Source organism: Hipposideros armiger, unplaced genomic scaffold (genome assembly GCF_001890085.2).
Source record: "Hipposideros armiger isolate ML-2016 unplaced genomic scaffold, ASM189008v1 scaffold_123, whole genome shotgun sequence".
Lineage (NCBI taxonomy): Eukaryota > Metazoa > Chordata > Mammalia > Chiroptera > Hipposideridae > Hipposideros > Hipposideros armiger.
This window is the reverse complement of record NW_017731473.1, coordinates 1,550,358-1,567,686: the sequence shown is the minus strand read 5'-3', so window position 1 is coordinate 1,567,686 and position 17,329 is coordinate 1,550,358. Positions and strand designations below refer to the sequence as shown.

At 41.6% G+C, this 17,329-nt stretch overlaps 1 protein-coding gene across 1 annotated transcript in view; it reads left to right on the top strand.

Moving 5' to 3' along the window:
• BRINP1 (BMP/retinoic acid inducible neural specific 1) overlaps nt 1-17,329 on the top strand; it is a 172,386-nt gene that overhangs the window by 116,668 nt on the left and 38,389 nt on the right. Inside the window, exon 5 of the mRNA XM_019648283.1 lies at nt 2,227-2,332. Within this exon, the coding sequence (XP_019503828.1) occupies nt 2,227-2,332 (106 nt within the window). The remainder of the gene's footprint in view (nt 1-2,226; nt 2,333-17,329) is intronic.

Below are 17,329 nucleotides of genomic sequence, written 5' to 3'. Positions count from 1 at the left end.
CTGAGGAACTAAATTTGTAAGTTTATTTCATTTTAATTAATTATAATAACCACACTGGATAAAGCAACTCTAAACATTCAGTTCAGTGCCTGAGAGCACAAGAATTTAAAAAAAAAACAGATTCCATTTTAAATGCAATAAATTCGGGGATCACCTTTACAAAGCGAGTAAGGGAGGATATTTTTGATGTAATGGATTTGTTCTTCTGATGGTTTCAATGCAGAGGGTTCACACCTCAAGTTTTCCTAAACAAGATTATACCTGCCCTTTACTTCTCAATCTTCAATCTATTTTTTTTTTCTTAATAAAACACAGACCTGGCCTTATATTAAGACTCACTAGGAAAAAAAACGTGTATATGTGTTGGGGGGAGGCAGTGTCGGAGGAGACGCAGGCAGGTGAGGCAGAAATTGACCAAGGGACGAGAACAATGTGGGAGGGAGAGTGTTACTGAGGAGGGAGGTAAGAAGGAGAGAAATAAATCAGATCAACAAACAAAGAGCCACTTAGCTGAGAAGAATCTCCTGTAGTGGGGGATTACGTTGTTAGGGAACTTGGCACAGAGAGACCGATCTTTATGAAGCCATCAGAGTCAGAGTGAAGCAAAGGCCTGGTTTTCATTATCACCAAATGGTTCTCTCCCCACTGGATGGGGCGCGGAATTGAGATATTGAAGCTCTGTTACAGGATAATCCTCTATTGTGCATCCCGGAAGTGCCGCCTGCCTCCTTAGGAGGAATTTCTCAGAGAAATTGCACCGAAGCCGCTCAAGAAACCATTCCTACAGTAGCACTGCCTTCCTCACTCAACCTGGGATGTGGCTTCTTCTTGACATTTCTTGGTACTACCTCAAGACCTAGCTGGCTGGAGTGTGTCCCATTGCCCTGTGGGGCAGCTTTGCCCGCGGTTTTCTTTTCCTGGGTATCTTTGATGAAATTAATCGGTAGTTTTGCTCTTCACTCAATAATACCTATATTATAATAACTCTTATTATTCTGTTCAAAAAAAATGAATTATATAAACATCTAACCAGTACCCTGTACACTTGAAACGAATATAAAATAATGTTGAATGTCAACTAGAACTGAAAAATCAAAAATAATAATAAAAAAGCTTTTAATTAAAAACATTTCAAAAAGAATAAGTTATTTGCTAAAACCCCAAAGCTTATGATCCTAAGTGCTAAACACTTCAAAACCATGATCCCCTTAGCTATGGAGGTGGGTGAGAGTATTACTAACGTTTTACAGATGGGGGGCGGGGCATTAAGGCTTAGAAAAGGCAGTTACCGATCCAAGGCTTCACGGCTGGAAAAAAGCAGACCTGGCTTTGGGAGATCCCTGTAGCCATTCCAAGTCATCAATACCCACAACAGTCAATGCTGTTTCTTTGTAGTTGGGTGCAAATCTTAAAACAACCCTACAAGTGCCTGTGTTAACTCATGGGAAGTGAAGGCTAAAGGGATAAAGAAAGCTCTTTTCATACTAAACCATTCCTATTTCAAGGTTATCTGTTTGAATAGCTGTTCCCCTATTATGTACCACCTCCATTATTCTAAGACAATGCTTTGGAAACACACCTCCGTAGGACTGGGGTGTTTTGTTCTGACTGTGCTCCTTGCAGAAGGTTTTATCGGGGGGAAATGGGGACAATTTTATTGTTCTTGCCTAATAGTAGTGCACGTGTACTTCTTACAATTTAGGGAGGCTTTTGACAATACGATTTCCATTTTTGAACATATGCCGTGTGCCAGGCACTTACACCCATCAAGTCTAGTCTCACAACCTTCCTGGGAAGGATTTACGAGCTTCAGGTCGCAGAAGCTTAGAGAACTGAAGTGACTTCTTTAGGTCACAGAGCCAATAAATGGCCCAGCCAGGATTTAACACTGATCCTCCTGAGTCTAAAGTCCATACTTTTGAAATATATGATACTGCTTCCACTTTGCAGTTCATGTAATACCTAAAGCGACTGTGTGAAGTGAGTAGCACAGAAAGAGCCTGGGTATTCTGGTTCCAGCCTGTATGCTTGGGTGGCCTGCTATCTTGTCACCTGCTTGGTGACCGCCAGGCATGGTCCTTCGCACAGGCAGGGCGCTCAGGAAGTAGCCGGTGGCTCAGGGCAGGAGACCTCTGCTGGCTTTGCCCCACTGAGGGCTGACTCTGCAGGGTCCGTCCCAGACAAGAGCATCTGTCTCACATCTGTCACCCTTGATGTCCACTCCAGGTCACAGAGACACGCACTGGGCCTCTGGGCTGTAACAGCTATGACAATCTGGACTCTGTGAGTTCCGTCCTTCTGCAAAGCACGGAGAGCAAGCTGCACCTTCAAGGTAGGGTCCCAGTGGCACTGGTGGGACCAGAGGGTGGGGGTGGGGGGCAGCATGGGGGAGGAGGCATGATGTGGAAGGAGAACGCAGAAGAAGAGAGACAGGGAAACCAGCGAAAACTCCCAACAGGGAAATCAAGACAGTCATGCTATAACGTCCTTTTAAAAATTTTAACATATACAGGACATTGAGTTCATGGTTATTAACTAGTTTTCAGATCTAAAACCCAGACATGGGAGCTTTATCTGATTATTTTGATGAAAACATCTAAATGGTGTTATTTTATGGACACTCCAGATCTAATATGTATTAAAGTTTCATAGCATAGCATCTGAATTTCCTACATTACAGAGTTTGATTTTCAGTGTGTTTTGGCAGGTGTTATTTGAATTCCGAGAGCTATCGGGCAATTTATGGAATTTTGGGGGTCTATGTAATCGTCTTTCTCCTTATTGGTTAATCACTTGTAGTCTTCAATATATTCATACATGCATACACACATGTGTACGTGTACGTGTATGTGTGTGCTTTTGGCAGAGTTTGCAAATGAGAGCGCTCAGGGCTGGCTGGGGTGTAGAGGGACAGATGCTCTTAGGCCTTGCCACCGAGACTGAGACAATTATAAAGATTAGTTTGTCGATATATATATAGATATTTGTATTCATTTAATGTCTATTATATATCAGGTTCATGTTAGAATCTCCATATATACTCATGACCTTAAAGAAAATACACCGTTTAACATAGTAATTTTACCCTTATTAATTCATCATAAAGAGGAGAGGAGATTATAGGGGAAAAAAACTGTTACGGCTTTAAGTACAGATAGTTCTGTTTTAAAAAGCATAACTTATAAAAGAATAAAGAACAATGTAAATATCTAAATTTTCCACATGAGGAGACTGCATGAATTAATGTGACATCCATACAACATAGTATTAGGCAGGCACTAAAATGCTGTTTATATAGAATTTCCAAGAATACGTGACAATGGTTTGATATAATGTTAATTTAAAAAATGGATGGTTTCTGATTGAATGTATGGCATGATCTTAACAATGTAAAAGAATAAGAAATAATATCACAAGGAAATATGCTGAGATGTTAAAAGAGGTTTGGATTGTTAGGCTACAGATGATTTATTTTGAGCTTCCAGTTCTGTTTCTAACTTTTCTACAGTGATCATGTATTAGCTTTATAGTCAGAAAAAAATGACATGCTTTAACTTTCAGCAGACTAAAAATGTGACCTTCTAGAAAAGTATATGATAAAGGTGATTTTGAATGTCAGTGGGAGGAAAGTTAAGTTGAGATTGGCAGGTAGAGTGAAGCAGAGCTTAATATGACTTTCATATTCCGATTCCTTGGCAACTCTTTCATTCAGGCTGCTGTTATAGAAGATGGTTGGAAAATGGCACGAGGAGAACTTGGAAGTGTCACCTGGGAGCAATGAATGAAAATTCCCAGGGAAATTCGGGCCAAGAAAAGTGGTTTAGTGTTAAAACAGAATACAACCTCAAATACCTGAAGAATAACCCTATCCCCTTTAGTAGAGAAAAGAGTAGACAGATGGGTTTGGTGATTCCTCATAAGAAAGTAGATCAGAAAGTCAGATCTGCCTTGGGTGTACCGGTGATCTTAGTTCCCGTGATACCTAGTTACCCTGTAAAGTGCCAGCAGGGTTTGACTCTAGGAAGTTTAGCTTCGGTCTGCATTCGATTGCCCTGCTGTGCACGTGGGAGGTGGAGAGACCTGTGAGTTATAATTGGCATAAATTTAGAAGGGATGAACAGGGTGTTACTAGGAAGTTATTAAGATCTTAGGGGCATTTAGAGGCTAATTTACCGTGAAGCTAATGAAGCTTGAGGTCCAGGGCTCCCTCACCATCTAAATCCTCAACTTTTCTCATTCTAAATATTCACGTTCATATCTAACTTTTGAATTCCTTTCCTCCATAAGTAACTAAAGTATAAGTCTCAGTCCTCCAAAACCCAGGTCTGCCATTGGTTATATTACTAGAAGTATATTACTCACAACAAAGGAGGTGACAGCCTTGTCCTAGTCTAGATTGGTCAGAGCACACCTAGAGGGTTGGATTCAAGTCTGAGCTTCACACTTTAAGAGGAACATTAGGAAACTACAGCATACCTGAAAGAGGATATCTTACAATAAATAGCTGAAGAAGATTGACTTGGAACGAAATGACTTGATACATATAGGACTGTCTTGCAGAAAAGATAGTCAAATTCACTAATATGGATAAAATGGGCTAACTGTGCTACTTACAGGAAGCTGCAGGGACCCCAGCTTTTAAATGAGATAAAATAGATCTCATTTTAAACTCAGTATAAAATAGATCTCCTAATGCACATTCATACCCAAACCTGGAATGGCCTGCTGAGTATGTAGTGGCTCTCTGTTATCACAGAGTTACACAGAGATGGCATTTGGTATGAATGTTACAGAGATTATTTAATCATCATTCCATTGGGTAATTGAAGTAGGTGGTCTTTAAGTCCTTCTGAAATACTGATTCCAGGGTTTTAGGAACACAATGAACTACCACAATGAAATACCAGTCTTTCTTGAGACTGACCATGTACCAAATCCACAGTTAGACCATGGGCATATGAGTACAAATCAGTTCATTTCAATTCAAATTGTAAGGATCCATGTTGGCTTTGAGCTAGGCACAAGGCTACAGGTGTAAACAAAACACAGTTTCTACCCTAAGGAAATGTACAATCTATCAGAGAAGACAAATAAACCATAATAAGCATAATGAATTTTAAGGGAGAGAAATATGAGGGTTTTATAGTACTAGTTAGTATGGGGACTTAACCTACTAGGGAGTCAGGGAAGTTTTCTTGCTGAAAAGATGCATAGGATGAGACCTGAAGGATGACGACCAGGGAAGGGTCGTGGGTATGGAGGCAGACAGAAGAGCCTTTATGAAGAGGCGTTCGAATGAGTTGAACATTAATTTGAGAGTAATGGGCACCATGGAAGGGTTTCTAACAGGCAGTAGCATGAAGAGATTAATCTTTTGGAAGATCGCTCCGACTTTCGTGTGGTCAGTGAACTAGAGAGGGGTAGATTAGAGGTTGCTGACCAGGTAGAGGCTATTTCAGCACTCAAGATGAGATGTCACAGACTTAGACATGGAGGTAGCAGTTGGAGTTGAGAAAATAGACCAATTTTAGAGTTCCTTAGAAGTCATCATGGCCAGGATTTAGTGAAGAGACCGTCAAGAATTTAGATCATTGAGGGAATGGAGTGTGCAGATGAGATACAGAGGGTGGACAGGAAAAGACATACGATTCAAGGTAAAATGTAATATAATAGAGATAATAAAAGTAATACATGCTATTATGGAGATCCAAAAAAAGGAAGTGATTCATTCTGTCTGTTTAGGTAGAGGAATCATAGAAGAAGAGAAAAATATGCTGTCTGAGGATGAGTAATCTTCTCCTGGTGGAAGGTTAAAGAAAAAAAGCTTCTTAAATAATAAGACAGAAGACTATCCCATGACTTTTCAGTAGGCTAATATTTATTCAGTAGAATACAGAAAGCACCAAGTATAAGAGAAAGACTGCTAAATTGGACTAGATTAAAATTAAGGATTTCTGTTCATCAGAAGCTGCTGTTCATAGAATGAAAATGCAAGCTCCGGAGTGGAAGGAAATATCTATGGTATATGCATCTGACAAAGAACTCTTGGGCAAAGCATTTAAATAGGTCCTAAAAAAACACTAAGAAAAAGGCAGACAATCCAGTAAGACAAGAAAACGGGTAAAAAAGATGAACAGGCACTTCATAAACAAGAGTACGAAAATGGCAAATAAACTTTCGAAAAAGGCAATTAACTTCTCTAGTCCTCAGAAAACATCAATTAAAATCACAATTCAATATCATACCACAGCCATCAGTCTGGCTGAAATAAAAACCACTGACAATATCAAGAAGTGACAGCATGGAGCAGTGGGGACTGACACGCATTGCTTGTGGGGGAATCAATGAGTACAGCCACTTTGGGAAACTCTCTTGGCAGCGTTTACTAAAGACTCAATTTGTCCGTGCCATCTGACCTAGCAATTACAAGTCCTAGAAATAGGCCCCGCAGAAATGTTACGTCTATGCACCAAAACACATGAATGTTCATAGCAGCTTTATTCAGCGTTTCCAAATGGAAGTAGCCCCAAACGCCCCTCAACAAGAAAATGCATAAATAAGTTGTCATAGATTCACACAATGGGCTACAACACAGAAATGAGAACAGAGTACATAAATACTCTGTCACGCACCAGTAGGGAAGCGTCCCATAGAGATAACATTGAATAAAAGAAGCCAGGCACAAGTGAGTGTACAGGGTGTGATTCCATTCCTACGTAGGTCAAAAGCAATAAAAAACAAATACATTGTTTCAGTAGTCCACCGGGCATTAACCTTTGGGGAGGAGGAATGGGGAGGTGGCCGAAGGGAGACAGAGATGTTTATGGAGGTATCGGTGATGTTCTGTTTCTTAATCTGGGTGGCAGCTCATGGGGTTGTTTACTTTGTGAAAATACCTAGAGCTGTACGCACATGATGCATGTGCAGATGTTTCTGTATGTATAATATGCAGCTATTAAAATTTTATTTAATCATGTGCTCCATCTTGACACCCTCCGAAAAGAGAAAACATGAATACAGCAGGGACATAAAAAAGCAGGAGGTGGTCCCGCCCAGCGAGAGCACAAGCTGCCTGCACAGAGGCTAGAAGAGCCGGAAGTCACAATAGATCCTATTTATTCAGCGCTTCCTTGTGTGTGACGGGGACTGTGATCATTTATTTTGATCATGTGTATATTTGTGTATTTGTTTTTATTTATTTTGAATTAGGTCTATTTGTATGATACAATTGTATTTATTACATTTCTAATCCTCACGCCATTGCTATGACAAAGGCATAAATAACATCCCCCGGAGTGTAGGTGAAGCAACGGGGGGCTGAGAGAGGTGATTCAGGAAGAGGTGGACCCGGAGGAATTTTAACGTCAACAGCCTGATGTCGAAGTTTCGCTGTCCCTTTGCTGATTCCTGTGACTGACGCAGGGAGGGGAGGCTCTGCAGAGGTTTATTTTGGTAGATAGATGGTGATATGAATGGCACTCTAATGACATTTACCTTGCGGTGTTTCACAAAATGGTCACAGAACACAGCAAAGGGAAACGGAAATAGGAAAAAGAAAGAAGATTACAGGAGACTAGAAGTGAGAAAGGATCATGGACATGATCAGAGGCTATTAATAGTCCAAGTGACAGCAGAACTCGTAGTAATAACGCTAATGGCATAATGGTCACTTCTTATTTTTATACTTCTCGCTTCAGGAAGCCCACGGAGTGTTTTACTGACGCTGTCATGTAATTTAACCTGGTATCCATCTGGTGAGGTATACAGACAGCAGAGCGCAGCCTCAGTAGCTCAGTGATGTGGAAAGGGATGCAGAGAGAATATTTTGCTGAAATCTAGGGCTGATCCAGAAATGTATTCACTCACACAGTCACTCATTTATTTAGCAATATTTACTGAACATGAACTATACGTCAGATATTGTTTTAAGAGCTGGACATGCACCAGTGAGTAAGCTAAGTCTCGATCATTTTGGAGCTTATATTTAGTATGTGGGGGGAAAAGCAGATAATAAACAAGTAAACAAAGAAATATACTTTCTTTAAGATCAGAGAGATGGTGAGGGCGCAGCTAGACATGTGGAGACTGTGGGAAAGACCTTAGATTTTACTCAGGATGAAATAAAAAGCTACTGCAAATTCGGAACGTGGAGTAAGCTGACCTGACTCACATCTTAAATGAATCACTGTGGCTGTTGACTAGATCAAGGGAGAGAATACATACAAGGAACCCAGTTAGGGGGCTATGGTGTTTATCAAGATGAGAGAACATGATGGCCTGACCTTGGTAGTGGCAATGAGGGTCGGGAGAAGTGACCAAATTTTGGATCTGTCGTTAAGTACTGCTGATGTTCTTTGGTAATGGACTGAGAAACATGTGAAAGAGAAGCAGAAGATGGTCCCCACGTTTCACCTGAGCAACTGCAATGATGGAATTGCCTTACCGATATGGTGAACACCGCGGGAGGGATAAGTTTTGATGAGAAATTGGGTTTGAACCTAAATTTGAGAAGTCTGTTATATATACAAATGTATTATGCTGTGCGGGCATTTGGAAAATCAGAAGAGAGAAGCAGTGATATGAATTAGCATAGAGATGATATTTAATGGTGTGAGATTGGATAAGATTACCTTGGGAGAAAGTGTAGTTAGAGAAGAGAAGGAACCCAGTTATTGAGCCATGGAGACTAATATTTGAAGGGTTGGGATAATGGAATGATAATGAGGACCAAGAAAAGCAAGCTAAGAAGTGGCTAGGGAGGTGGGAAGAGCTAAGCAAATGAAGTCTCCTAGAAGCCAAGTAATGAATGTTTCTCCAAGCAGAGACCGTGGTCAACTGTGTCAAATGCTGCCGAGGACTGAGAGCTAAGTAGTAGGTTTAGCAACAGAGAGGTCTTTGGCGACCTTGACAAAAGATGGTTCAGTGGCATTAAAGGAGATGAAAGCCTGGGTCGAATGGTGTCTAGAGATAATGGGAAGAGAGGACGTGAAGGCAGGTGATATAGCAAAGTCTGCAGAGGAAAAGTGCAGTACATGGCACAAAGCAGAAAGTGAGGTGGAACCGGTGAGTTTTTCTTCTTTTTTCATATAGAAGCAACAAACTTTTATCTGCTGGTGGGAATTATTATTCAGAGAGGGGGAAGTTGATTCTACAAGCAAGAGGGACTATTTTAGGGTCAAGGGTGAACAGACAAGAGTCAAGAGGGGATGACTGGAATTACTTGCCTCAGATAAGAGCTCCTGCTATTTCACCCATTGTGAAGGGCGGGGGAGGAGAACCTATGGGCCCGGGGGTGGGTGCAATTCATAGATGTGGTGATGGGGGCATTTTCTTGAACTTTTCTTCTGATTACTTTTCACGGATTTAATTTGCATCTGTGAAATTAGAATGTTTCTTATAACTGATGGTGTGTCATAGTTTAATGGGCAGGCATTTTTTTTTCTTAGTGTACATCAAACAATGATATCTCTTACAGTGAATGACATCGTGGATTCAATGGCATATGATATTTTTCTTAATGAAATGAGGAGTGAGGGCACCAGCCTATTCTCAGCTTCCAAAAGAGAAAGATGGACAGGAAGAAGGTAAAAGTCTTTAAAAGATGGGAGGTTAGGCAGTGAGGAGACATGGATGAAAGAGTGTGACACGAGGCTTCATCTGCTCTTTGCAACTCCAGGCGGGGCCCCCGGAGACTGGTGTGTCCTGAGAGCCTCCTTCTAATAGTCCCCTTCAAATGGCCTGTTTCACTTGTTGATCTCAAGTCACTTCTCCTCTTTAAGGCCTCCTTTATGGTATCATTTTTCTGCCTACCTTGCAACATAGTCATTTGTGTTTCAGTTTTATCTCTTCTTTTTAAGGCAGGGATTTGGCCTTGCCAGCTTTGTATTTCATTGTATTCAACACAGGGCCACGGACATAGGAACTCCAGACCTATTTGCTGAATTGGATTTTTCTATATGATTGTGACAAAAGAAGGAGAGAGGCTAGGAGGAGACGAGGGGAAAAGGGGAGAAAGAGGAAGGGAGTGGGAAGGAAGAGAAAACGATGGAGGAGGGGGAGAGGACAGGGAGGGGATGGGGCGCAGTAAGGGGAGGGTAGGAAGAGAAGTAGCACCCATAACCTCTCTCCTCAGTAGCTAGGCATCACACATGGAGCGAAGATGATTATTTTCAAAATCAGCTGGCCACAAGAAGTAGGAGAGGCCTGGGGAGGGTCAAAATGTTCAAACATAACATCTTCTTAAGCTGCTGGCTCCGCCTTAGGCATCGTGCTTATGTCCACTATACAATTTGTCCTTCCTGCTCACTGAGGGATAGGGTTCACTATCCCCATTATACGGATGAAGAAGTGGAGGCTCAAAAGGTTAAAATCTCTTCCCCAAAGTCCTTCAGCTTTTGGGTCCTGGTCGCCTGGGCTCCCAGGCTACTTGGCTTCTCTGGGGGAGCTCTGCGTCAGCACAGCGCATCCTAGATGTGGGTAGAATGCTCATACATCCCTGCCCAGCCTCAGCGGTAGAGGAAGACGGAACCAGGCGTGATCAGGTCTCCTTTCCATAAAGCCCGCTCCTCTTTCACGCCCCCGTCACCTTGTCACCTGGTGGCCTTGTGATCCCAGGGTGGAACCCTGAGTGATTGTGGCCAGTGCCTGCTCTAGTCAGCAGCCTGGGGATGACTCCTCCCTAGGATCAACTGAGGGTCGCAGGCGATGGCCTCTGACTGAGGCCATTCTTGTCTGATTCACAGGGGCCCCCAGGCCCCAATGGGATTCATGTTTCTGCCTCCCATGGCTCTGTCTGTGAGGTCTGTTGAATAAAGAGCAGCCCCTTCATGCCAAACAGGATTACTGACTTCCACCCAGCTGGTGGCATCCAAATACTGGTTTTCCTTGATGAGCCAGGGAGCACCCTGTTCTGTGCCTTGTGACAAGGAGAAGGGGGGTTCCTCTTGAGAAGTGGCTTGAAGATGTGTGTCCATTAGTGACTCAATCAGAAAACAAATTGAGTAGGGCGGATCAAGAGAGCAAATTTCATAGTGACAAGACCTTGGGCTAGTTAATTAAGGCTCTGAGCTTCTCTGGGTCATCTAATCTGCAAAATGGCAATCAGCACACCTCTGGCTTGGAACCATTGTCCTGCATTTAATAGGAAAATAGTTAGAAGGCACCTGACCTGAAAAGCAAGAAGGCTGATATAAAATAATAATCATAGCTATGATTTACCAGTTAATTCTCATGTGCCAGGTATAGGGCTCATTTTTTATATCAGTATCTCATGTAATTCCTTAACAAAGATCCAGTTTTAATATTTGAAAATTGAGGCTCACAAAAGTTAACTGTCAATGGGTGACAGAGTAAGAGTCTGAAAACACATTGCTTCTCAGCATGGAACATATACTGGGTTGTTGGAAAAGTCATGACACATGTTTGCGACAGATGGCAGTAGTTCATTTTTGGAAGTACTAGAGTCATTCGCATCTATGTTATTGCTATGTCATTTGACAGCTGACAGTTCTAGCTGCATTCTAAAAAAAAAATTGAGCGATTCGGTTGAGTTTTGCAGATTTTACAACAAGATGAAGATGGAAGACCAAACTGTGCATTTTTGCCGTATTTTACTGTTTTACTTCCATAAAGGGAAAAACATGCATCAAGCTTGTGAAAAGTTGCATAAAGTTTATGGTGACAATACTCTAAAAGAACGTCAGTGCCAACAATGGTTCACGAAATTCCGTGCTGGTGGTTTTCATCTCAACGGTGTTCCTCACCCACCAAGGTTGATGACGACAAGATAAAGGCATTGATCGAGTCAAACCCACATTACACGATACAAGAGATTGCAGAAACATTGAACATCCATTATTCAAGTGTTCATGACCACTTGAAGAAGTTGGGATACGTAAGCAAGCTCAATTCTTGGGTTCCACATGAATTCAAAGAAGTTCATTTGACGCCGCGTATAAACATCTGCAATATGCTCGATAACGTGAAGAAAACGACCCTTTTTTGAAGGGACTGATAACTGGTGATGAGAAGTGGATTGTTTACAACAATGTGGTGTGCAAACGGTCTTGGTCCCAATGTGATGATTCGCCTCAAACGACATCGAAAGCAGACATTCATCAGAGGAAGGTTATGCTCTCAGTGTGGTGGGATTTTAAAGGCGTTGTGTTTTTTGAGCTCCTACCAAGGAACCAAACAATCAATTCGAATGTGTACTGCCGGCAATTGGACAGTTTGAACGAATCCATCATCCAGAAACGTCCAGAACTTGTTAATTATAAAGGAGTTGTGTTCCATCGCAACAACGTGAGACCACACACAAGTTTGATCACCTGTCAAAAATTATTGGAGCTTGGATGGGATGTGTTGCCACACCCACCATACTCCCCTGACCTTGTGCCATCAGACCTCCACTTGTTTCACTCTCTTCAAAACTCCTTGTGTGGTATAATTCAGATAAGGCTGTACATGAGCACCTTGTTCAGTTTTTTGCAAATAAAGACAGGTCCTTCTATGAACGAGGAATTATGAAGTTCACTGATGAAAGATGGCAAAAGGTTATCGAACAAAACGGGCAATTTATCACTGATTGATCTTTGTTCTTTATATAAATTAATGACCTTTGGAAAACATAGACAAAATACGTCATGACTTTTCCGACAACCCAATAGATCATAATCATAGTTTTTGTTAGAGCAAGTAGTTACATAGCCCTTTATGTGTGCTTATAGCTTCCGCTGTTTACTTTAGAAAGTCTGTGATTTTCCTAATGTAAATCACCAATTTGGGTAGGTGGGTAGGTGTGCCGTTTCCATAGCTATTCTCATCTCCCCAGAGGATCCAGAACCAGAAAAGATCAAATACCTTTCTAACAGGCAATTACTAAGGCCTTGCAACATTCCAGGTGTGCATGAATGACTGCTGCTCCTGACCTGGGGAAATCTGTAATCGTTTGATGACTCAAGACTCAGACTTATAAAGAAAGAGGTGGAAATTATGACGGGGTGTGAGCCGATGTTGGGAAAAGGGATATCAGAGCACTTAACTCTCAGTATGTGGTCACGTGGGGTTTTACTTTTCAGTAAACTTTTGGCTGAGTATGCAGCATAGAAATCATGACTGATATGGTCCAGGTGGCAACATGGCCCCCTCTAACAACCACATCTCATTCAGTTCTTTGTTGAGCTCACTGACGGTGCAGAATCCAGGCGTCAGGGTGGCAAAAACTGAAATAAATCACTCGTGGAAATTAATTCACTGGTGCTGTGTAGACACGGTACCTGTTCATTTTTTAAGATTATTAAGTCAATCTTTATTTTTTCCCTCACAATGCATCTTAGTCAGAATGAAGCTCTCCTTTGACACTGCAAACAAAGCACTTTTGATGTGCCTTTGTTTTATATTCTGGATACATTCTACTTTGTCTTAGGTGCACAATTCTTCATATTTGCTGCTAAATTGTAATTCAGATCCCTCAGAGTAGAAACCATATCCTTTTATTTTATCTGTTCCTTATCTGCTTGTCCTTAGTTCAGGGTTAAGCTCTTAATAGGTACTCAATATATATATGTACTGATTGAAATTTATTTGAATGGCCAAATCAGTTTGTTTTGAACCTTAGTTTTTTTTGTGATACAATATACATAACATAAAGTTTAATGTTTTGGCCATTTTAAAAGGCACAGTTCAGTGGCATTAAGTATATTCAAAATATTGTGTCAGAGTCATCACTATTTCCAGACCTTTTCCACCACCCTACATGGAAAATCTGTACCCATTAAGCAGCCATTCCCCATCCCACCCACCATCCAGTCCCTGGCAGCTAATGATCTTCTTTCTGTCTCTATGGATTTGCCTATTCTGAATATTTCATATAAATGGAATAATACAATATGTGCTTTTCTGTGTCTGGCTTCTCTAATTTAACAAAGAGTTTTCAAGGTCCATCCATGTTGTAAAATGGTCCATCCATGCTGTAACATGTATCAGTATGTCATTCTTTTTTAGCTCACTGGATTTCATGTTATGATTCTACCACATTTGTTTACCCATTCGTAGGTTGATACACACTTGGGTTGCCTCTACTTTTTGACTATTGTGAATACTGCTGCTATGAACATTTGTGTACACGTGTTTGTTTGAAGACCCACCTACAGTTGTTTTGGGGTCCGTACCTTATGAGCGGAATTGCTGAATGATATGATAATTAAATTGAAAAAGATCTGGTGCAAAAATAAGTTTATTTTATGATACAGTACATGATCACGTTGTTCACTTCCTCTGAGAGGACTGCCAACGCTGTCCTGTGGGAGATGTACACTTCTCATCTAGCTGACATTGCACTTGGCCATGCGATTTGCTTTGGCCAATGGAATATGAGAAGATGAAATGCATGCCTCGTCTTAGCAGACACTTTAGGAGACATTGCTTTGGCTTTGGCTCCTTTTCCTCTTTTGTATGAATGGCATATGCCTGAAAAAGGCTACCCCTTCATCCTAGCTCCAAAAGGAAGACCTCTGGGGCCGAGCCACAGCCAAGTCAACACAAAACATGAGCAAGAAATAAGCCTTTGTGGTTATAAGCCACTGAGATTTTTGAGGATCTTTATTAACACGCCATAATGGAACAGAAGCTCAATAATCCTGACACACTGGATTAAATGACATAGACCACACTTATTTACGTACTGCAGGTCTTCTCAGTGCCTTAACTGTGCTAATGTGCACTATGAGTCTCAAGAGGTGGATTGAGCACACAGAGTTCGCTGAAGGTACTGGATTTTGGGTGTATTTGCAGATGTGTGATTCTGTAGCCTACAACTTGGCAAATGCTGGACCGTACAGACCATTTGGGTTCAGTCCTCTCCCCTTGCACATTGAGGTCAGAAAACATATCCTGTTTGTTTTTCATGTCTCTAACAACTACTACAGCACTTGGCGTAATAAAGTGATGAGTGAAAAGACTTTGCAAATAGTTGCTGAATTGAGCAGTTTAATTTTTGCCTACCTACTATGACTGATCACTGTGCTTGATATCACTGAAAGAATGCAAAGGAAAAAACAAAACAAATAAAACCCCAGCTCATCCTCAAGAATCATAATTTGGAGCAATGGATCCCAAACAAAATGTGTGCTGAAATAAATGGTCAAGACCTTTAGTATCATGGTTCTCCTAGGATGTTCTTTGGATTGTGTATTTTTTTTTCTCAGATGTTTCTGAGCACCTGTCTCTTTCACTGTGAATTGCAGTTAATATAGCTTCAGGTTTCAAGCTGTCATGTAGGGAAAGACGATACAGGTCCTGCTCGTGAGGGACAGCTCTAGAGAGGTGGGGCATACCAAGCACAGAGCAGAGAACCACAGTCCTCTCTGCAGTGTATTCCATCCAAGTTCACCTTCATTCAAACATATTTTCTGGTGCCCATTAATGTGCTAAATGACAGGGAAATGGGAGATGAAGGAGACATTGCCTTTTCCATTCAAGGAGCTCACAGACCAGGAGGAACATGAACATAAACACACATAATATGAGGGGATCAGTGTTCTGTTAGAATTTCAGACATGAGCGAGGTGATTTTGGTTGCCAACAGAGGGAATGCCTGAGATTGCCACAGGCCAAGAAAAGCAACAGAAAACAGGATGCGGGCAGCAAATGCCATTAGTTGAAAAGCTGTCTCATACTACGACAGTTACAACATGTTATAGAATTGATTTGGTTTCCCAATTCATTGAGGTATAATTCACATCCAGAAAAGTTCACCCTTTTGAGGCAAACAGGCTCTATGAACTTGGCAAACACTTCCCATCACATAATCAGAATACCACCACAGTCAAACTAGAAAATTATTCATTTAATGTTTATACCAGCCCTACAATGGAAGCTTTAATGAGAATCAGAGCAGTTATGCTTTTTAGTCTTAACTTCCCAAGGACTTGCAGTTAGTAAGAGCTGAGCCAGAATTTGAACAGGAGAGAACTTGGCATGCTTGGTGTTAAATGGTGTCACAAGGGAAGGGCAGGAGGTTAGGGAAGAATGTGGAGACCTCATCTGATCTCGGGATCAGGCAACACAGAGCCTTATAGGAGTCAAATCTGGTTTTTATCATGAATTATATGAAGAAGCTTTTATTTAAGTTGAATCAATCTCTTCTTAAAGCTTCAAGGGGATCTTCATATTCAAATTTTATGAAATTTAATTTTAAAAGCATGTTGGCCTCTTTATCTTTGGTGATGTCATCGTTTAGACCACGTTCCCTTTTTTAAAATTAAAAATTGTCATTTAGAATTCTCTCAGCCCCAACCCCTTTTTGTCCGTCTAAATCTTCCTCTATTTTTATTTATTCATGTATTGTCTATCTCCCTCACTGAAAGATGAGTTCCATGAGAGCAAGGATTTTGTTTCTAGTTCCCTGTCTTTTCTCCAGAGCCCGGAAGAGTGCCTGGCACATAACGATCACCAATTGATCTTTGCATAATAAATGAATTGACAACAACACAGAACAGACTCACAGAAAATCAAGAATTTCAATGAACAATTAGTATAAGGGCTGGCAAACTCTTTCAGAAAAGAGCCAGTTGGTAAATGTTTTAGGCTGTTTTATGTGGGTCACACATAGTCTCTGTTGCAAGTATTCAACTCTTCCGTTGTAATGGGTCGTTGGGAAAGTCATGACGTATTTTTCTATATTTTTCAATACAAAAATGCATCATGACTTTCCCGACGACCCAATAATATGAAAACAGCTGTAGACAGTAGTTACACAAATCTGTGCGGCTGTGCTCCAATCCAATTAACTTACAGAAGTAGGTGGCAGGGTAATTTGGCCCAAGAGCCATAGCTTGTCCACTCCTGGACCTGTCAGCGTAGGCGAGGTTATGCTGTGCTAACAAACAACCCCTGAATCTCAGTGGTTGGCAAAAGTAAATGCTGTTTTCTTATTGATGCTACGATGGGGTCAAAGTCAATTGTGATTCTGTCCCTCTGGTGGCCTCTATAAGAAACATGGCTGGGGCCGGCAGAGTGGCGCGATGTTTAAGAGCTGACTTGGGACGCCAGAGGGCCCCAGTTCGGATCCCACATATGAGGGCCAGTGACACTACCCTCCACAGCTAAGATGCTGAACAACAGCTCAAACTGGAGCTGGGCTTCTGTGAGTCGCCTGCGACGGCATAGGCTGCAGCCTCTGTGGCAGTGGGTTGCCATTGGATACCGTGTGTAGCCAGCTGCAGCCGTGAGCGGCTGTCCAGAAGCCGGCGACTGATCTGCCTCACCCGGGAAGAGTGCAATGATGGTGCCAACTTGGGCCAGTGAAGCAACGTCCTCCACAACTAGA